The sequence below is a fragment of the Stegastes partitus genome, unplaced genomic scaffold (genome assembly GCF_000690725.1).
Source record: "Stegastes partitus isolate 25-593 unplaced genomic scaffold, Stegastes_partitus-1.0.2 Scaffold22, whole genome shotgun sequence".
Lineage (NCBI taxonomy): Eukaryota > Metazoa > Chordata > Actinopteri > Pomacentridae > Stegastes > Stegastes partitus.
The window spans coordinates 1379168-1394710 of NW_007577753.1; the positions used below are offsets into that span (position 1 = coordinate 1379168).

Below are 15543 nucleotides of genomic sequence, written 5' to 3' on the forward strand. Positions count from 1 at the left end.
TACATCAAAAATTGTCATGGTCTCTAGACACATCAGCCACTAAGCATCTAAGGGATGCTCTGGATGTCTGACAACACAATCCTTCTTCCATGACAACATTTAACAAGCAGCATCAACAAACTCATTAACTTGTGACTTCTGGTCTATGACTCCACTCTCCATCTTTCCATTATCATCTCCAATATACTCGGTGGTTACATGACGTACTGTAGAGATGCTGTGTGTTGTGACACCAAATACTTATTCCCTTATGTTAAAAAGAACGGATAGAATTTAACAAAATATTCCATGTTTTGTTTATGCTTTTGTTCAGAATACTTCCTTGTGTTTCATTCAGGAACTTCAGGGAATGTTTAATATTGCATGCTATGTGTATATTTTTGTTCAGGATATTTCCTCCTGTTTCATTTACATCTTATTCACGCAAACAAAAACGTTTTAGGGAACCTTCAGGAGATGTTCAGGGAAATATTACATGATGCATTTATATTTGTGTTCAATTTAAGTCCTTGTGTTTCATAAACGTTTTATCTCAGTGAACAGGAACCTTCACGGGACGTTAAGGGAATGTTCATTGAAGGTTCCTGGAACGTTTCCTTAAAGGTTTCCTTTTCTGGGCAACAAACTGCAGATTTCTTCCAAAAAAAGATTTAAAAAAAATATAGAAAATCTACAAAATCTGTTTCCTGAAGGCTCCTGCTTGTTGGGTCTGTCTGGTGGCGCTTTGACTGGTCTTATTACAAACAAACGTGGCTGGATGTCTTTTATTTTGAACCCCGTCCCTGCGCCGGTATCACCATGGCTACGTGCCGTGAGTTTGACGCAGTCGGTGTGTCGGATGATGCTGAGGGCCGGGAGTGCCTCTTTCACACTCCCTTTCTGTTTACGCACAGCAGCGGGTCTCCCAGGAAGGACACACTAAGTGGACGCGGCCGATGGAAACATATGTGTGATGTAAAAAGCCCTCCTGGATGCTCACTGCACCAAACTGGAAAACTATGACTGTTTCAAACGACTGACGATTTGGGATCCTGTTACTCTTTTTCCACTTTTGCGCGCACCTAAACCGGCCAGTCATTCATTCATTTCCAAGCCACTGCACCCAGTCTGCTTTTCTTTTTAATCTGAACCCATCCACCCCTCTTTCACTGCTTTCTGACTTTCTGCGGTGAGGATGGATGCCCGGCTGTCTTTCTCCAGGTACCGGCTGCTGGTGCTGCTCTGCGCGGTCGCTGCCCTGTCGGGGACCCGGAGTCCCGCTGCTGCCGCGGGGAGGAGCTGCTCCGACACCCGGCAGGTGTACGCGGAGAAGGGCTACAGCACCGGCACCGCTCCGCTGACTCAAATCTCCGGTAAGACCTCTGCATGTAGCCCGCGGCGGGGATGAATTAAAAAGAAAAAAAGCATCACACAGCTCTTTGGACTGGTGCACAACAGTCCCACCGTCATGCTATGAAATGCTATTTTCGGGATAAAACTGAGGATTAGGTGTCGCAGCACAAATGCAGGCGCGTCAGCATGCTCCAGTTCGCCTCAGCAGGGATAAAAATAACATTAGGCACATTAGGGTCAGTGTAAACTCACTGCTCATCAGCAGCACATCATAAATCATGATGGGAACATTATAGCAGCGTAGCAGGCAGATCTCACACCAACAAAGCAGGAAAGTGATATGAGAAAGTACAAGGTGTCTCTAAACTCACTAAAACGCCCCAGAGCGACAGTGGAGGAACATCAGGCTGAGTTTTTTTTTTTTTTTCCCTAAAGAGAAACAATGCAGTGTGGTTTAAAACAAATTACACCGCCCCCTCCTCCCCTCTGTGCGCCTCAAATAGGATGATTAAGGGGATGAGCAAATTGCCAACACCGGTGCAACAAAGAACCTCGCCCCTAATTAGTCTTTGCCTACTGGCCCACTGGTAAATCCCTGCATGTATATATACACCCACAGGCTCTGCTCACTGGTGATAATCTTATCTTCAGAATGAAAAGATGTCATGCGGATTACAAACTGTTGGGTTTTGGATAATTTGAAGTTTTGTTGAAGAGGTGGGATGGGTGAGGAGGAGGATGAGGAGGAGGAGGGGAATTAAGGGGAGTAGATTTTTAGATGAAACTGTTAAATTGTTAAAATGTCTGACCATATGAGGCAGCCAAATGACAGAGTGTGTGAAGAGGTAGCCTATACTTCTTGATTTGCATGTAAATTGATGAGAAAAGTGTCCGCTATCCCAGACAGAGATGCCACGGAGCTGCTATTAAAAGTGATTGGGAGTAAATTGTATGTTTGCAGACGTTTATTTCACGGCAATCCAGCTCAGTGTGCGAGACAACTGCAGGATTGATTGATTTTGTGTGTGTGTGTGTGTGTGTGTGTGTTGGGCTATCGCTGCCTGAGTGTTGGCTCACTGTCCCGTGGGCCAGGGGAGCAGATGGCCGGGAGAGTGAAGGATGAAGGGAGGCAGTTTAGAAATGGAAATAGAGGGATGAGAGAAGGCTAATAGTGAGAGACACGGAGAGAACAAAAGAGGCAGAGAGGAACACCGGCCGGGGTGGAGTTGGGAACCAGACTTTCCACTGTATGAGGGGTGCAACAATCATGTCGGATGTAAAATTACAGAAACAAAGAATTCAAACCCTTTCCACATTTGAGTGCTGCCTGTTTACTCCCCCCCTCCTCCTCCTTCTCCTCCTCCTGGCTGTCGTTTGCATATATCATTACCTCAGACATATCAAAGACCCAACCTGAGCTGACAAAGAAAGGCAGATTGAAGCTGAATAATTCATGCAGGGAAATTACAATTTTCTATCACAGCGTTATCTTTGATAAGATTTTTCCCGCTGAACAGACTGATGAGTGGACAAATTGACTTTCTCACTAAAAATATCTGCTTTGACCTGATAATAGACCTTCTGACATGATCGAGGATGGGCCTTGGTCTTTGTTGAGGTGTTGATAATAACCTTTTAGCCAGAAATGAATTCCAAACAGCTTAAAAAAGCAAGATTACTGTGCAGATTCAAAGCAAAAGCATATGATTACATCTTAAAACAAAAGTCATTTCTCCACACAAGTTTCTAAACATGTGTGATCAGTCCTCCTAACCTTGTTTTCCCCTCTGGCCTGGTTTTAGGTGAACACCTGCGGCTCTGTCCTCAGGACTACACCTGCTGCTCCAGTCAGATGGAGGAGACGTTGGCCCTCCAGAGCGAGAGGGACTTTCTCAAAGCCATTGAAGACAACAGCCAGTTTCTCCTGACCACCTTCACGCAGAGACACCGCAGGTTTGATGGTGAGAGGCTGTTACTCGTTACTAATCATGCTTTTAAAGGGAACATGATTTGGTTTGAAAATTGATTAAAAAAATAATTATTCTTCTTGAAGTCACAGTCTGAACATTTGAGAGGGGAAAAAAAAAAGGAACACAAACTGCACTCGGCTTCTCCTCGCCTCACCCGCCCTATCTGCTCAGTTAAAAGCACTGAGTGACAGCTGATTAAAAACTAATTTAGGACTTCAGACTGCACAGTTCCACTCAAATATATGAGTCAGAGATCTGAGCCACAAAACTGACTTCAAGACACTGAAAGCGCAGCAGTTAATATATATTTCAGATACCCCAGCATGGTTGTTTTTTTAAGTTTAATTTCAGAAATATCAGTACTGCAATTTCATAAAGTTGGAAAGTCACAAGAGGCTGGTTATAAAAATAGAATTCATAGCAGCAAAGACCCAAATATCTTGACTCCTTTGTCTCTGGTTTGGGTCGAGCTCCAGAAACACTACATTTCCCATAATGCACCCCAACATTGCATTTAATTGGACCCTGACTACCCTCACTGAATACTCTCATTTTTTTAAACATCACACCTTCACTGGAGACTCCATGTTAACAGCGTTTAATCTGCTATTTTTCTAAAATGTAATTTTATTTTAAATTACTTTTAAAATGACAAAATATTATCCACAAAGAGCACATGAGAATGAAATAGATGGAGAGCATAAAATACCTTTAATAAGGCTTACACATGAACATATTGAGTCAGAAGTTCAGAAAAGAAAAATTAAAAACTTTCCAGAAGCTTATTACTTCTTTGTTGTTTCGTAAACAGAACTAATTCAGTGGAGGGATTTAGCAAATTTCTGTTTGGGAATAAAAATGTTGCATTTAGACTGATGAAATAAATCAGATATTCAGCAGTACCATTTGAATTTAGCAGCTTTAAACAAGTGAGAGTTCAGATCTGTCAAGAACATTTGGGATATTTCACATTGAAAGAATAAATGAAAACTCATTTGTGTTGACAAAAGATGCAAGATACAACAGTGTCTATGAAGTTGGCGATTTGACAGTTATCATGGTATATCTTATGTAATTTCTTTAGATATATTTTTTGGCTGTGATGTGTAATCTCCCATGGACCAGCTGAATTAACCACGAGCCACAGACTTTTTGTTTCACAGGCTGAGCGTTTCCAACTGTGGGCTGTAAACTGAGCATCCTGTGTGAAAGTAGCTGAGAGCCCCTTACTGTTGGTGTTAGAAAAGCCCGAACTGCTTTAATCACTGTCTGCATTTGAGAGAACTTAGCCCTCGTCTTGAATTCTGTATGTGAAGCCTGCAGGTTTGTAGCAGCCACAGCACAGAGCTGAATTTACACTTTCTCCTCCTACCTGCAGTGCACCGCTATCACCTTTTTTTTCCCCTCCTCATACTTTTATATAATGCATGTGGTGAGTCATGTAAAGACGCTTAAGGAGTGGGAGACTGCATATGAGTCTTAAAGATGGATTTTAAATAGAGTGCATGTTGTTACACTCATTTAGCGGCGTGCAGATCTGATGTAACTGTCCCTAGGAGCTGTTAATATTCAAGCGAGGGGAGGGGGTGATGGCACGCCTACGTAGAAACCTGGCTGAGATATTAGAAGAATAGAAGGTGGCTGACCGACTCATATCTAATCTCTGCCTTTCCTGTCTGTGCAGAGTTTTTCAGAGAGCTTATAGACCTCTCGGAGAAGTCTATGAACCAGATGTTTACCAAGACCTACGGCCGGCTCTTCACTCAGAACGCACACGTCTTCCAGGAGCTGTTCGTGGAGCTTCGCAGATATTATTCTGGTTGGTTTAAACACTTCTTTATCCACCTCGCCATGTATTCAGATGGTGTTTTTAAAGTGCTACCAGCTGGGTTGGATGTGCCGTGTAAAACAGAGAGAGTAGAGGTGTCCTGGTGGTTTAGTGGTCATCCAAATAAAAGATACATGTTTTATTCAATTCAGTTAAAATGGAAAAGCAAATTTCAGGACACATTCATTCAGCTATGCCACCTGACTCCAGCGCCATCAGGAGGAACGAACGACTGCAGAGTGATGATTAAAAACCTGGTTAGGGGAGGTAAAGCAGTCTGCAACAATTGCTGAACTGCACTGACAGTTCAGTGTAGTTTCGATCACTCCCTGTCGTAGTAAATCCGCAGCAGCAGCTCTGGGCAGCAGTAAAGAGGCAGCATTGTTTTTTTTTTGTTTTTTTGAAGAGTAGCAAAATGCCAAGAAGAATTAGAGAAAAAAAAACAGAGAAAGAGAATTGGATTCCCACGGATGCCAGACCGTTTCTATTTCCGTTCCGGATCGCTCTGTTTTGGCATGACAGCCGCTCGCTGGCGAGTCCATCTGCGGGCTGTTGCTGCTTAGTCAACCTGTCTTTGTCTGCCAAACAGCATGTATGGCTAATTTGAGGCTGTATAGTAGACTACAGATTGGAGAGTCACTTACTCCACACAGACACTGACAAGCACCCAAACACATTTATAGGAGGAAATGAGGGAAAAAATAGTGCGGTGCTGACGACATATTATGCCATATTGTTGTGTCGTGTTTAATAGTCAATACACAGATCTGAGAAATCAAAGAAGCAGCATATATTTCATGTTATGTTTTGGCTTTAATGTGTTTTTTCTTTGTGATGAGTGTTGTGCGACTATTATGTTTTATCCAATTTAATTTAATTTGATTGCACCGAAGACAATACTCTTTGAGATGAAGAAATAGTTTTATCCAAAACATGGTATCATCTTTTCACAAGCTGTAGACAATTTGTAGATTAATTAGATTTGTAGACAGATAACTACATTTCATTCTGTTCCCAGATTATTCAGTTTAACAGGACCGTTTCTCCAAAGCATTAACAGTGTAGTTGGGACTATGTGAAACAGTGTCCATTAGATTTCTCTCAACAGCTTGGACTGTGTGTGTAGCCAAGCAAAGAAAACTAACTACAATGGTCAGTTATTTGCCAAATTATTGTTCTGCGTTTTCCTTCCTGACAAATGTTCAGATTTCATGCACACTCTTTCAGCGGTCAGGCAGAAGATGCTGAATGCAAAAGAAAGAAGCACAAATAATCTAAGTACTTAAGAAATCAATGGAGAAACACTTTTTTATTTTTTCCGATGAGAAAACCTGTATCCTAACAGTCGGTTACTGTTTTGTCTGCAGGCGGCAGTGTAAGTCTGACTGAGGTTCTCTCAGATTTCTGGTCCCGACTGGTGGAGCGGGTCTTTTCTCTGGTCAACCCTCAGTATCAGTTCAGCGAAGACTACCTGGAATGTGTCAGCAAACACGCCGAGCAGCTGCAGCCGTTTGGGGATGTGCCGCGCAAACTACGCGTACAAGTTTGTACATATTAAACTGAGTATTTAACTGCACCTAGTTTTGTCAGTGGAATGACACTGGGTTGTACTTTGTGACTGATCTTTGGATTCATATTCAGGTGTCGAGGGCCTTTATTGCAGCCAGAGCACTGTCTCAGGGTTTGGCTACTGGTCGGGATATTGTGAATAAAGCAACAAAGGTGAGTGGTTCCTATGTAGCCTTGCCTCATATTCATTTTGAAGAACATTATTAACCCAAGATAGTATTCTTCTGCCATCTAAAGCCCATTGGCAAGCTTGTTGTAAAAAAGCTGCACCTTTCCTATCAACCTCAATAAGAAAACAATGATTGTCTGTATAAATGATAATTGTTTTTATAAACTGTGTATGTATATCTACACAACCACAGAGCATTACGGTCTGGTGAGAACCTGTAAATTTGTCCTGTTTTTCCATATTCAGTGTAATTATCAGTATTTCAAATGGTAAATTAAACCTGGAATCAAACAAAAAGCATCTTATGACCAGCGGCATCTGAGTCCAGACAAAGCCAGACTCATTTGTTGTCCCTACGGTATCAACTGATCGCACATTGGATGACTAGATATCAGTCAATCAATCAGTTAATTAATCAGTCAGCCAATTAGTGATGATTAGTGATGTTAAAAAACATTCTTCATTCAAATAAAATGTAGCACAAAGTGCAGTACTGAAAAAAGAAAGAAAGGAAAAAAAAAAAAACCTGTACTGAAATACAAAAACTAGTAAATAAAATCTATTAAAAGCCAGGCTAAAAAGGTAGGTCTTGAGTTTGCTTTTTTACTTTTAAAAATCTCAACATTATCTGCTGCCCACTTCTTTTTCAAGCATTAAGAGCTTTTAACAGGAGATGCAAACATGTAGAGTTCTGCTGTTTAGTTATTCAGTCTTTCTCATCCCCTGCTTTGTTTTTCAGCTGACTGCAGATTCGGAGTGTGTGCGTGGCCTGATGCGGCAGTGGTATTGCCCTCTGTGTCGAGGCATGCCCTCCCTGCGGCCCTGCCACTCCCTGTGCCTTAACGTGATGAAGGGCTGCTTGGCCAATCAGGCTGACCTGGACACCGAATGGAACAATTTCATTGGTGGGTGAGAGGAAGAGGTGGGCTTTGAGAAAATAGAACAAGACGTCTGGCTACGATGTTCATGTGTGTGGTACAAGGGTCGGGTGCGTGATGTATTTTATGGTTTACTCTATGGTGTATTATATATTTCAGCTAAAGGACTCGTGCATTAATTTCCAGTGATTTTAGATCCTGGCAGCTTAAGAAATGTCAGCACCCAAATTACTTTGAACAGCATTTTGAATTATTGGCATCATTAAACTGAGCATACATAAAAGTGGAATCCCTTTATTGTGCTCCTGTCACTCATTTACTTTCACTTCCGTTTCCCCTAATGAATTCCTCCTCCATTAATCATTCATGCCTCTCTGCTCCTTCACAATTGATGTGTCTCCCTGTGTTTCCTTTCCCCTTTCATCAAACCCATACATTCCTTCCATTTTTTTTTCCTTCTCATGAGCGGTGCTTCCTCTTACCTTTCATCACTCCATCCATGTCCACCGCACTCAAACCCATTTTACCCACAATGCCCTTTTTTCCCCAACCACCATTCTTCTCTCTCTCTTTCACACTTCTCTTTATATGATGAGGGCTTCTTCCTCATCTTGCTGAACACCTCCTAAAGAGATGTAAATCTAACCCTTTCAGCTGGTTAGCCAGTGACAGATTCCACGCACAGGAACCACTGTCTTCACAATTACCAGGGTCCACAATAGGCCACCAACAGAGAGCCTCTTTTTGCTTGTTTCACCTGACAACCAGAACCTTGCTATTGGAGTCACAGTAAACTTTACCAACCCACCATCTGTCTCTCTGTCGTATATCAGATGCTCTGTACCAGGTTTCAGAGAAGTTGGAGGGGCCGTTCAACATGGAGCTCGCAGCCGACTCCATCTCTGTGAAAGTGTCAGAGGCCATTATGCACATGCAGGAAAACAGCGTCGGCATCTCTAGTAAGGTAAGAAAGAAGGCACCAGTGTATGATGAGGACATAAAAAGGAACATAAAATGAACACTGAAGCATTCTTAATGCTTTCCCTGAATTTGGCAATTGAGCTGTTCATCAAAAACGTTTTACTGAACCTTTGAGAGCGCATAAAAATCATCATCTACTGTCTGCAGTAATCCTCTCTTACAAGTCGAAGCTATAATTTTTTTTTATTTTTTTTATTTTAATCTTCTTAATGAGACAGCATGCAGTAAAAATGACAGGAATTATAACACAGAGAGCATGACAGCCTCACAGTATGATTAAAACATGGCAGACATCCCAGCAGTGAATCCACCAGAGAGACACCCACATCTTCTTAGAGACAGAAAATCTCCTGATTTGTGGTGGGAGTGCTTTAAGGAACAGGCAGCTTTCTCCTTTACAGCCCAGCTTTGTATGACTGCAGCCTTTCACTAACAAAGTCTGACTATTGAGGTTATGGAGAACCTTTTCAACAGCATTATATTGTTACCTCTATAATTCTGTTGCAATGTTTTCGAGTTAAGGCTCTGGTTTCTGTAGTTGCTCTGTATGATTTAGAAACCTCAATAACTCCCTCAGCTTTGATTTGAAGTAGCTTAAACAGCACCGACCCTTGAGTTTTTGTGGGTTTTTTTGCCGTAAAAAATGCAACATCATGATTAAAACCCATTTATTCCTTCGAAAAGAGCAAACCTTCTCTGCACTTGTTTTTGGAATCACAGCAGATACCATCCATAGAAACTATAAATGTATGCTTTGAAGAGTTATTCATATGTCTTATTGATTTTCACAGAGAAAGATATGGCATTAATACAAGAACCTATTTGGCCTCAAACCTCTAAGCCTTGGGGATGTTCCACATTATTGCTAGATGAAGCTGAATGTTATACAGCAGATTGAGGGAGAGTGTGTGAAATAAAAGCTATTTTACAACTCTTTAAGACATGATATGTCCTGAATCCCGCAGAAATTTGTGCAAGAATATCCAATTTCTCACATATGCAAGTCAAGTCATCATCATTTATATCTCTCCAATAGAGAAAGAAGGTCACAAATTTACCCAAAAAGTTTAAATATTAAGGTTAAGACCTTACATTATTATATATTATACAAATTTACTGTACTTGCTATACTAGCGATAGTGGACAGGAAGAAAGCTTCAGCAGAACCAGGCTCAGGGAGAAACAACCAGACAGCAAACAAGAGAGCAAAAACTGGACAGGTTGGTGGGACCAGAAACTACAGACCAGACATGTGCAGCTCCAGATACACCTGCAGAGATGAACAGGGAGACAGAGGACAGAGAGGACAAAGCAAAAACCACAGAAGAGAAAAGACACAAAGTTAATGACATGCAACAGTGCATATAAGTGTATAGAGGGAAAAAAAATCACACAAAAAAACATGAATATAACCATGTTAGGAAAACTGTATGAGCAGGATAGTGAAGCTAAAGCACATTGGTTTGATTAGAAAAGAGACAGAACTACTACTACTACTACTACTACTACTACTACTACTACTACTACAGAACTGTTTAAAAATCAGTCAGCTGATCTAAAAATGCTGGTTACACAGCTCTTTACAACGGTGTTGCGGTGTTGTTTACCACAGGTATTCCAAGGTTGTGGAAACCCCCGGCCCGCTCCAGCGAGGTCCAAGCGTTCACCCAAAGAGTCCGGGGGCAACAGGAGGCCCTTCCGCACCTACACACCTGAAGAGAAACCCACCACTGCTGCAGGCACCAACCTGGACCGACTGGTGAGCAAAAAACTGAACAAACACTGAAGCTCTAAATGCTAGGTTCACCAGCTGATGCCTAACTTCACTGGCTGCTGTCTGGTGCTGGTCAGGGAGCAAAAATTGGGCTTTTAGAACTTTTTCCCTGGAAGTTTCACTCCAGAGAGCAGCAAGAGTGAAGCGAAGCTCTTTCTCACTGGTGTCAGGTAATCATTTTCTGTGGGTTCATTATTGTTGACACTTTTCAAGTAACGTAATCAGAAGTATGACACATTGCTGATGTAAAAATATTGATGAACACAGATTTCAAGTAATCACAACTAATCAATTAACCCTATGAACCCCAAAATCTGCCAGTGGAATTGAAAGGAATGTTCCATCCATCCATTATCTATACACCGCTTAATCCTCACAAGGGTCGTGGGGGGGCTGGAGTCTATCCCAGCTGACTCAGGGTGAAGGCAGGGGACACCCTGGACAGGTCACCAGTCTATCGCAGAGCCACACTTAGAGACAGACAACCAAGCACACTCACATTCACACCTACGGACAATTTAGAATCACCAATTAACCTCAACATGTTTTTGGACTGTGTGGGAGGAAGCCGGAGAACCCGGAGAGAACCCACGCTGCACGGGGAGAACATGCACGCGAACCGGCAACCTTCTTGCTGCGAGGCAACAGTGAAAGGAATGTTACCTTTTTAAAAAAAACACCACCAAAATTACACCTTTTAGCCAGAAGCTGCAAAAACAAACAGAATTGTTGGATTTTCATCTTTCCAAATGCCCTAATCATTTGAGATGTTTGGTTCCATCAAGTAAATTAACTAATTCGAAGTTTAAAATTATAATATTTCATCAAAATCAGCTTATTGTACATGTTTCGTTAAAAATTTAATAAAAAATGATTGTATACGCCTTACCATTCTGTAAAAAACTTAAAAAATTGCACTTGTCGGGGCAGCTGAGGAGTCTGACCAACTGTCCCCGAACCAAACTTCAGAGAGTTTTCGGCTGAACTGCAGGCTGTGTTTACACAGAGCAGATAGGAGACAAGAATGGACACAAATTTAAAATGTAAGTAAAATATTTATACTATGTAGAGCCATCATTAATTCCCAGCATTGCTAACACCTGTGGGCACAAGGAACGTGTTATACAAGCTGATTCCAGATTTTTTAAAAAACATTTTTGTAAAATAATAACAAAAAATAAACTTTAATTTTTGTTACTTATGATTTATGGCACAATTGTGGCATACTGCACGGAGTACATTTTTGATTTCCTTTTACTTCTACCCATGGTTGAGCTGTTTCCATAAAGGTGTAAGACTTTCTATTGCAGTAAAAAAAAAAAAAAAAGAGCCCACATTGAGTGAAAATGTGACAGGAGCAGGAAACACATAGAAACAGAGTTAAAATGGTTTTGTTCCGGTTAGTTTTTAGAGCCGAGGATTTAAAAATATCGGGTTAAAACTGCAATAAAGAATGTCAAACATGGGCTGTGCAGGCATCAGGATTCAGACAGCAGCTTGGCAGAAAGCAAAAAGAAGACCAAAATAAAAACCAAGCTCGATACAAGCAACTAATAAGAAGAAGAACAGAGGTCAGATCCCAGACAGCACTCCTGTGACCACAGTGGTCTTGCAAGATAAAGGTGCTTGAAGAATCTATGAAATCAAGAGTGGAGGAAGAGGATAGTGGGTATTTATATCTATTTCTAAGAGAGAAAAGGCGTGTGGTGGAGGAACCGACCCCGAAGCAGTGTCAGGTCAGTTTTTCGCTTTGCCCAGCATCAGTGCTACAAGCTTCCATACGCTTCCTCCAGCCAGCCATACCAAACAAGGATGCTTTAAAACCAGGTCTGAGTCATAACCAATTTCCTTCCACCTCCACGCAGGTTACTGAGCTGAAGGAGCGACTGCGGCCCATGCGGGGCTTCTGGGTGTCCCTCCCACACACCATCTGCAACGACGAGAAGATGGCGGCTGACGTCACTAATGAGGACCGCTGCTGGAACGGGCAGACCCGGGGGAGGTGAGCAAGATCAGAGCAAACGGCTGGAGAGAGGGGGGCTCGGTATAGGCGGAGGAGTGAGTGAGTGATGGTGCAGAGGTGGAAGGATGCAACAGATGGAACAGAGTTTATTTAATTTTGCCACCACCAGTCACCCACATGCTCCCTGCGTGGGCCTGCTTGCTTTTATGCACACAGACACAGCCGAACACCGTGTACGTATCAGAGCGTATTTAGAGGCACCGTGAAGTCCTGCATGTTCCAGCTGCATTTGGCAACAGCTGATGTAAAAGTACACCCACCTTAACAGCTTTAATCACAAAGTGGGACAGCAGCCAGACACGTGCAGGTATCAAATTGTACCCGGCTTTAATTAAACAAAAATAATAACATATCACATTACTCATCATTATTCTTTGCTAAAAAATATATATATAATGGAGAGACTTACATTAATTGAATAACCCAAAGCAACTTTTTAGACCTTAGGTTTATTATAGATGAGTCGTGAAAATGCCCTCTAGCCGTTTCAGTTTGTAGTGTTAAGAAAACATTGTGAACATTTTAACCTGATGGTGTTACCAGAAGCTATTACAAGTGGTACAAAATTTCAGATAAAACCATCCAATAGCTGCTAAGACAAAATGCCAACTCTATGGCGGTGTTAAAGGAAAAGTCAGGCAATCACTAGAGTCATTAGGATTCCTTCTCAGGGGGCCACGAGTGTGTGCAAAATGTCATGGCAATCCATCAGATTGCACATGAGATATTTCAGACTCGACTATCTCTAGAACAAGCGTGCCTGGAAACAGCACACAGTTAAATACAGAGATTTATTTACACTACAGAAAGCTATGACTGTGCGCTTTGAGATTAATAAACTACAGTCCTTGTGTTATATTGCTGTGATTCCACAGCAGGCAATAAGTTTCTTTCCCTTATGAGCACAGCCAGTTATTGCAGAGATGATGGTAGCTATGAAAATATGTGAATTCTTCAATACATGCACGTTCAGGTACCTGCCGGATGTGACAGGTGACGGGCTGGTCAGCCAGATCAACAACCCTGAGGTGGAGGTGGACATCGCCCGTCCAGATGTGAGGACCAGGCAGCTGATCATGGAGCTGAGGGTGGTGACCAACAAACTGAGGCATGCTCAGAGCGGACAGGACACAGACTTTGTGGACAGTGAGTATTCCTGACAGTCAAAATGTATACATGTGTGTATCCAAAAGGGAATTTTTGACCATGTGTGATTTTTATCAATACACATCGATCAGCCACAACAGTAAAACCACTGACGGGTGCAGTAAATAACATTATCTTCTTACAGTGACTCATGTCCAGGGATGAGATATATTAGACAGCTGATGTGTTGGAGACAGGAAAAATGGGCAACGTAAGGATCTGAGTGACTTTGACAAGGACCAAACTGTGGTGACTAGACGACTGGGTCAGAGCATCTCCAGACAGGTCTTGTTAGGTGTTTACCGTTTGCAGTGGTTAATGCGTACCAAGAGTGGTCCAAGGAATGACAACTGGTGAACTGGTGACAGGTTCATGTGTGCCCAAGCCTCACTGATGTTGTAAGGAGAAAAATTTGGCCTGTGTGGTCTGATCTCTCTGAAGAGCTACTGCAGCACAAATTGCTGAAAACCTGAATGCTGGCAGTGAGAGAAAGGTGTCAGAAAAACACAGTGCATCACAGCTTCCTGTGTATGGGGATGAATAGCTGCAGACTGTTAACAGTGTCCATACCGAATCCTGTATACCGCCGATATCACCTACAACGGGCACGTGAGTGTCGGAACCGAGCGATGAAAGAAGTTGACCTGGTCTGATTATTCATGTTTTCTTTGACATCAAGTGGATTCCCTCGTTGCACATGTGTTGTTGACCTGGATATGAGATGTCAGCAGGATGGAAAGAAGGCAAGTTGATGGAGGCAATGTTCTGCTGTGAAACCTTGTGCATGCAACTACCTAAACACTGCTGCAGTACCTAAATATTGCTGCCCCTTCATGGCAACAATACTCAGTGATGACACTGACCTCTTTCGGCAGGATAACACACACTGCAAAAACAATGTACAGGAATGGTTTGAGGAACATGACCATGAGCTGGCCTTCAAACAAGTCCAATCCAAGAAGGCTGCACCTGGCAACTTAACTAGAAACTAGAAATTAAAGTATCTGCAGCATAAGTCATGGTGCCTGATACCACGGGAGACCTTCAGAGGTCTTGTAGAATTCATGTCTTGAGGGGTAAGAGCTGCTCTGGCAGTACGTGGGGGTCCTAGACAATTTTATTAAGATGGTTTTAATGTTGCAGCTGATTGGTGTATATTAATATGTAGCATTGGCATTTTCTTATTTTCACTTCGTACATCAGTTACATTTTTTTTCCTTGTTTCAGGTGAGGAGGGCAGTGGCTCTGGGGGCGGGGATCATGGAGAAAGGTACAATGATGACTGGCCAGGTTATGGGCCTTACTCTCCACCCTACAGCAAACCCCCACGAAACCCCGCAACCAACCCCGCAAAGCCTCCTCGAAGCCGAGACAGAAACGGGTCCAAGTGGAACAGAAACAACGGCCACGGACGGGTCCGATCTGCAGCCAGTCTGCTCTCCTTCCCTCTAGTTCCTTTGTTGTCTCTGCCCTTCTTGGTCACTGTTGCCCCCATGTGGAGATAGCTGGTTATTACAGTCTGGAGGTGAAGGGAATTTTTCTGTCATGCTGGAGTCTTAAGCACATTATGAAGAAGAAAAAACTAAACAAAACACCATTCCATTTGGTTACACCAGCAGAAAAACAACAAAACAGGCTAATTTAGCAATAATCAAAAACCTGTTTACAGCACTAAATAAATAGGTGATTATTTTTCCTACTCCCCAAGTAATAATAAAAAAATGATATCACCAGGCATTGATAATTACAAACAAAACCTAATAAGAACTGCCATTTTTTTTAGTGCCATTTGTGAGATGTTTGACAGATTGGAGTCTGACGCTGAATGATGTGCTGTCTGGAGGGGAACAAAGAACCACGTGGTTTTTTTTTT

At 42.3% G+C, this 15543-nt stretch overlaps 1 protein-coding gene across 1 annotated transcript; it reads left to right on the forward strand.

Moving 5' to 3' along the window:
- The first annotated feature begins 1174 nt into the window (after nt 1-1174).
- On the forward strand, nt 1175-15175 carry gpc2 (glypican 2). The gene is made up of 11 exons (XM_008295327.1): nt 1175-1352; nt 3135-3293; nt 4987-5121; nt 6498-6673; nt 6772-6852; nt 7608-7773; nt 8580-8710; nt 10340-10486; nt 12367-12503; nt 13498-13670; nt 14898-15175. Exons 1-11 carry the CDS (start codon nt 1175-1177, stop codon nt 15173-15175), a joined length of 1761 nt encoding a protein of 586 aa, XP_008293549.1.
- Nucleotides 15176-15543: the final 368 nt, after the last annotated feature.

What these genes read in the sequence shown, in the direction of transcription:
- gpc2 (XM_008295327.1), top strand. Translation starts at nt 1,175, where the DNA reads ATGGATGCCCGGCTGTCTTTCTCCAGGTACCGGCTGCTGGTGCTGCTC. An exon ending in TCCGCTGACTCAAATCTCCG is followed by an intron (nt 1,353 to 3,134) that starts GTAAGACCTCTG and finishes GCCTGGTTTTAG; the next exon opens with GTGAACACCTGCGGCTCTGT. An exon ending in AACGGGCAGACCCGGGGGAG is followed by an intron (nt 12,504 to 13,497) that starts GTGAGCAAGATC and finishes ATGCACGTTCAG; the next exon opens with GTACCTGCCGGATGTGACAG.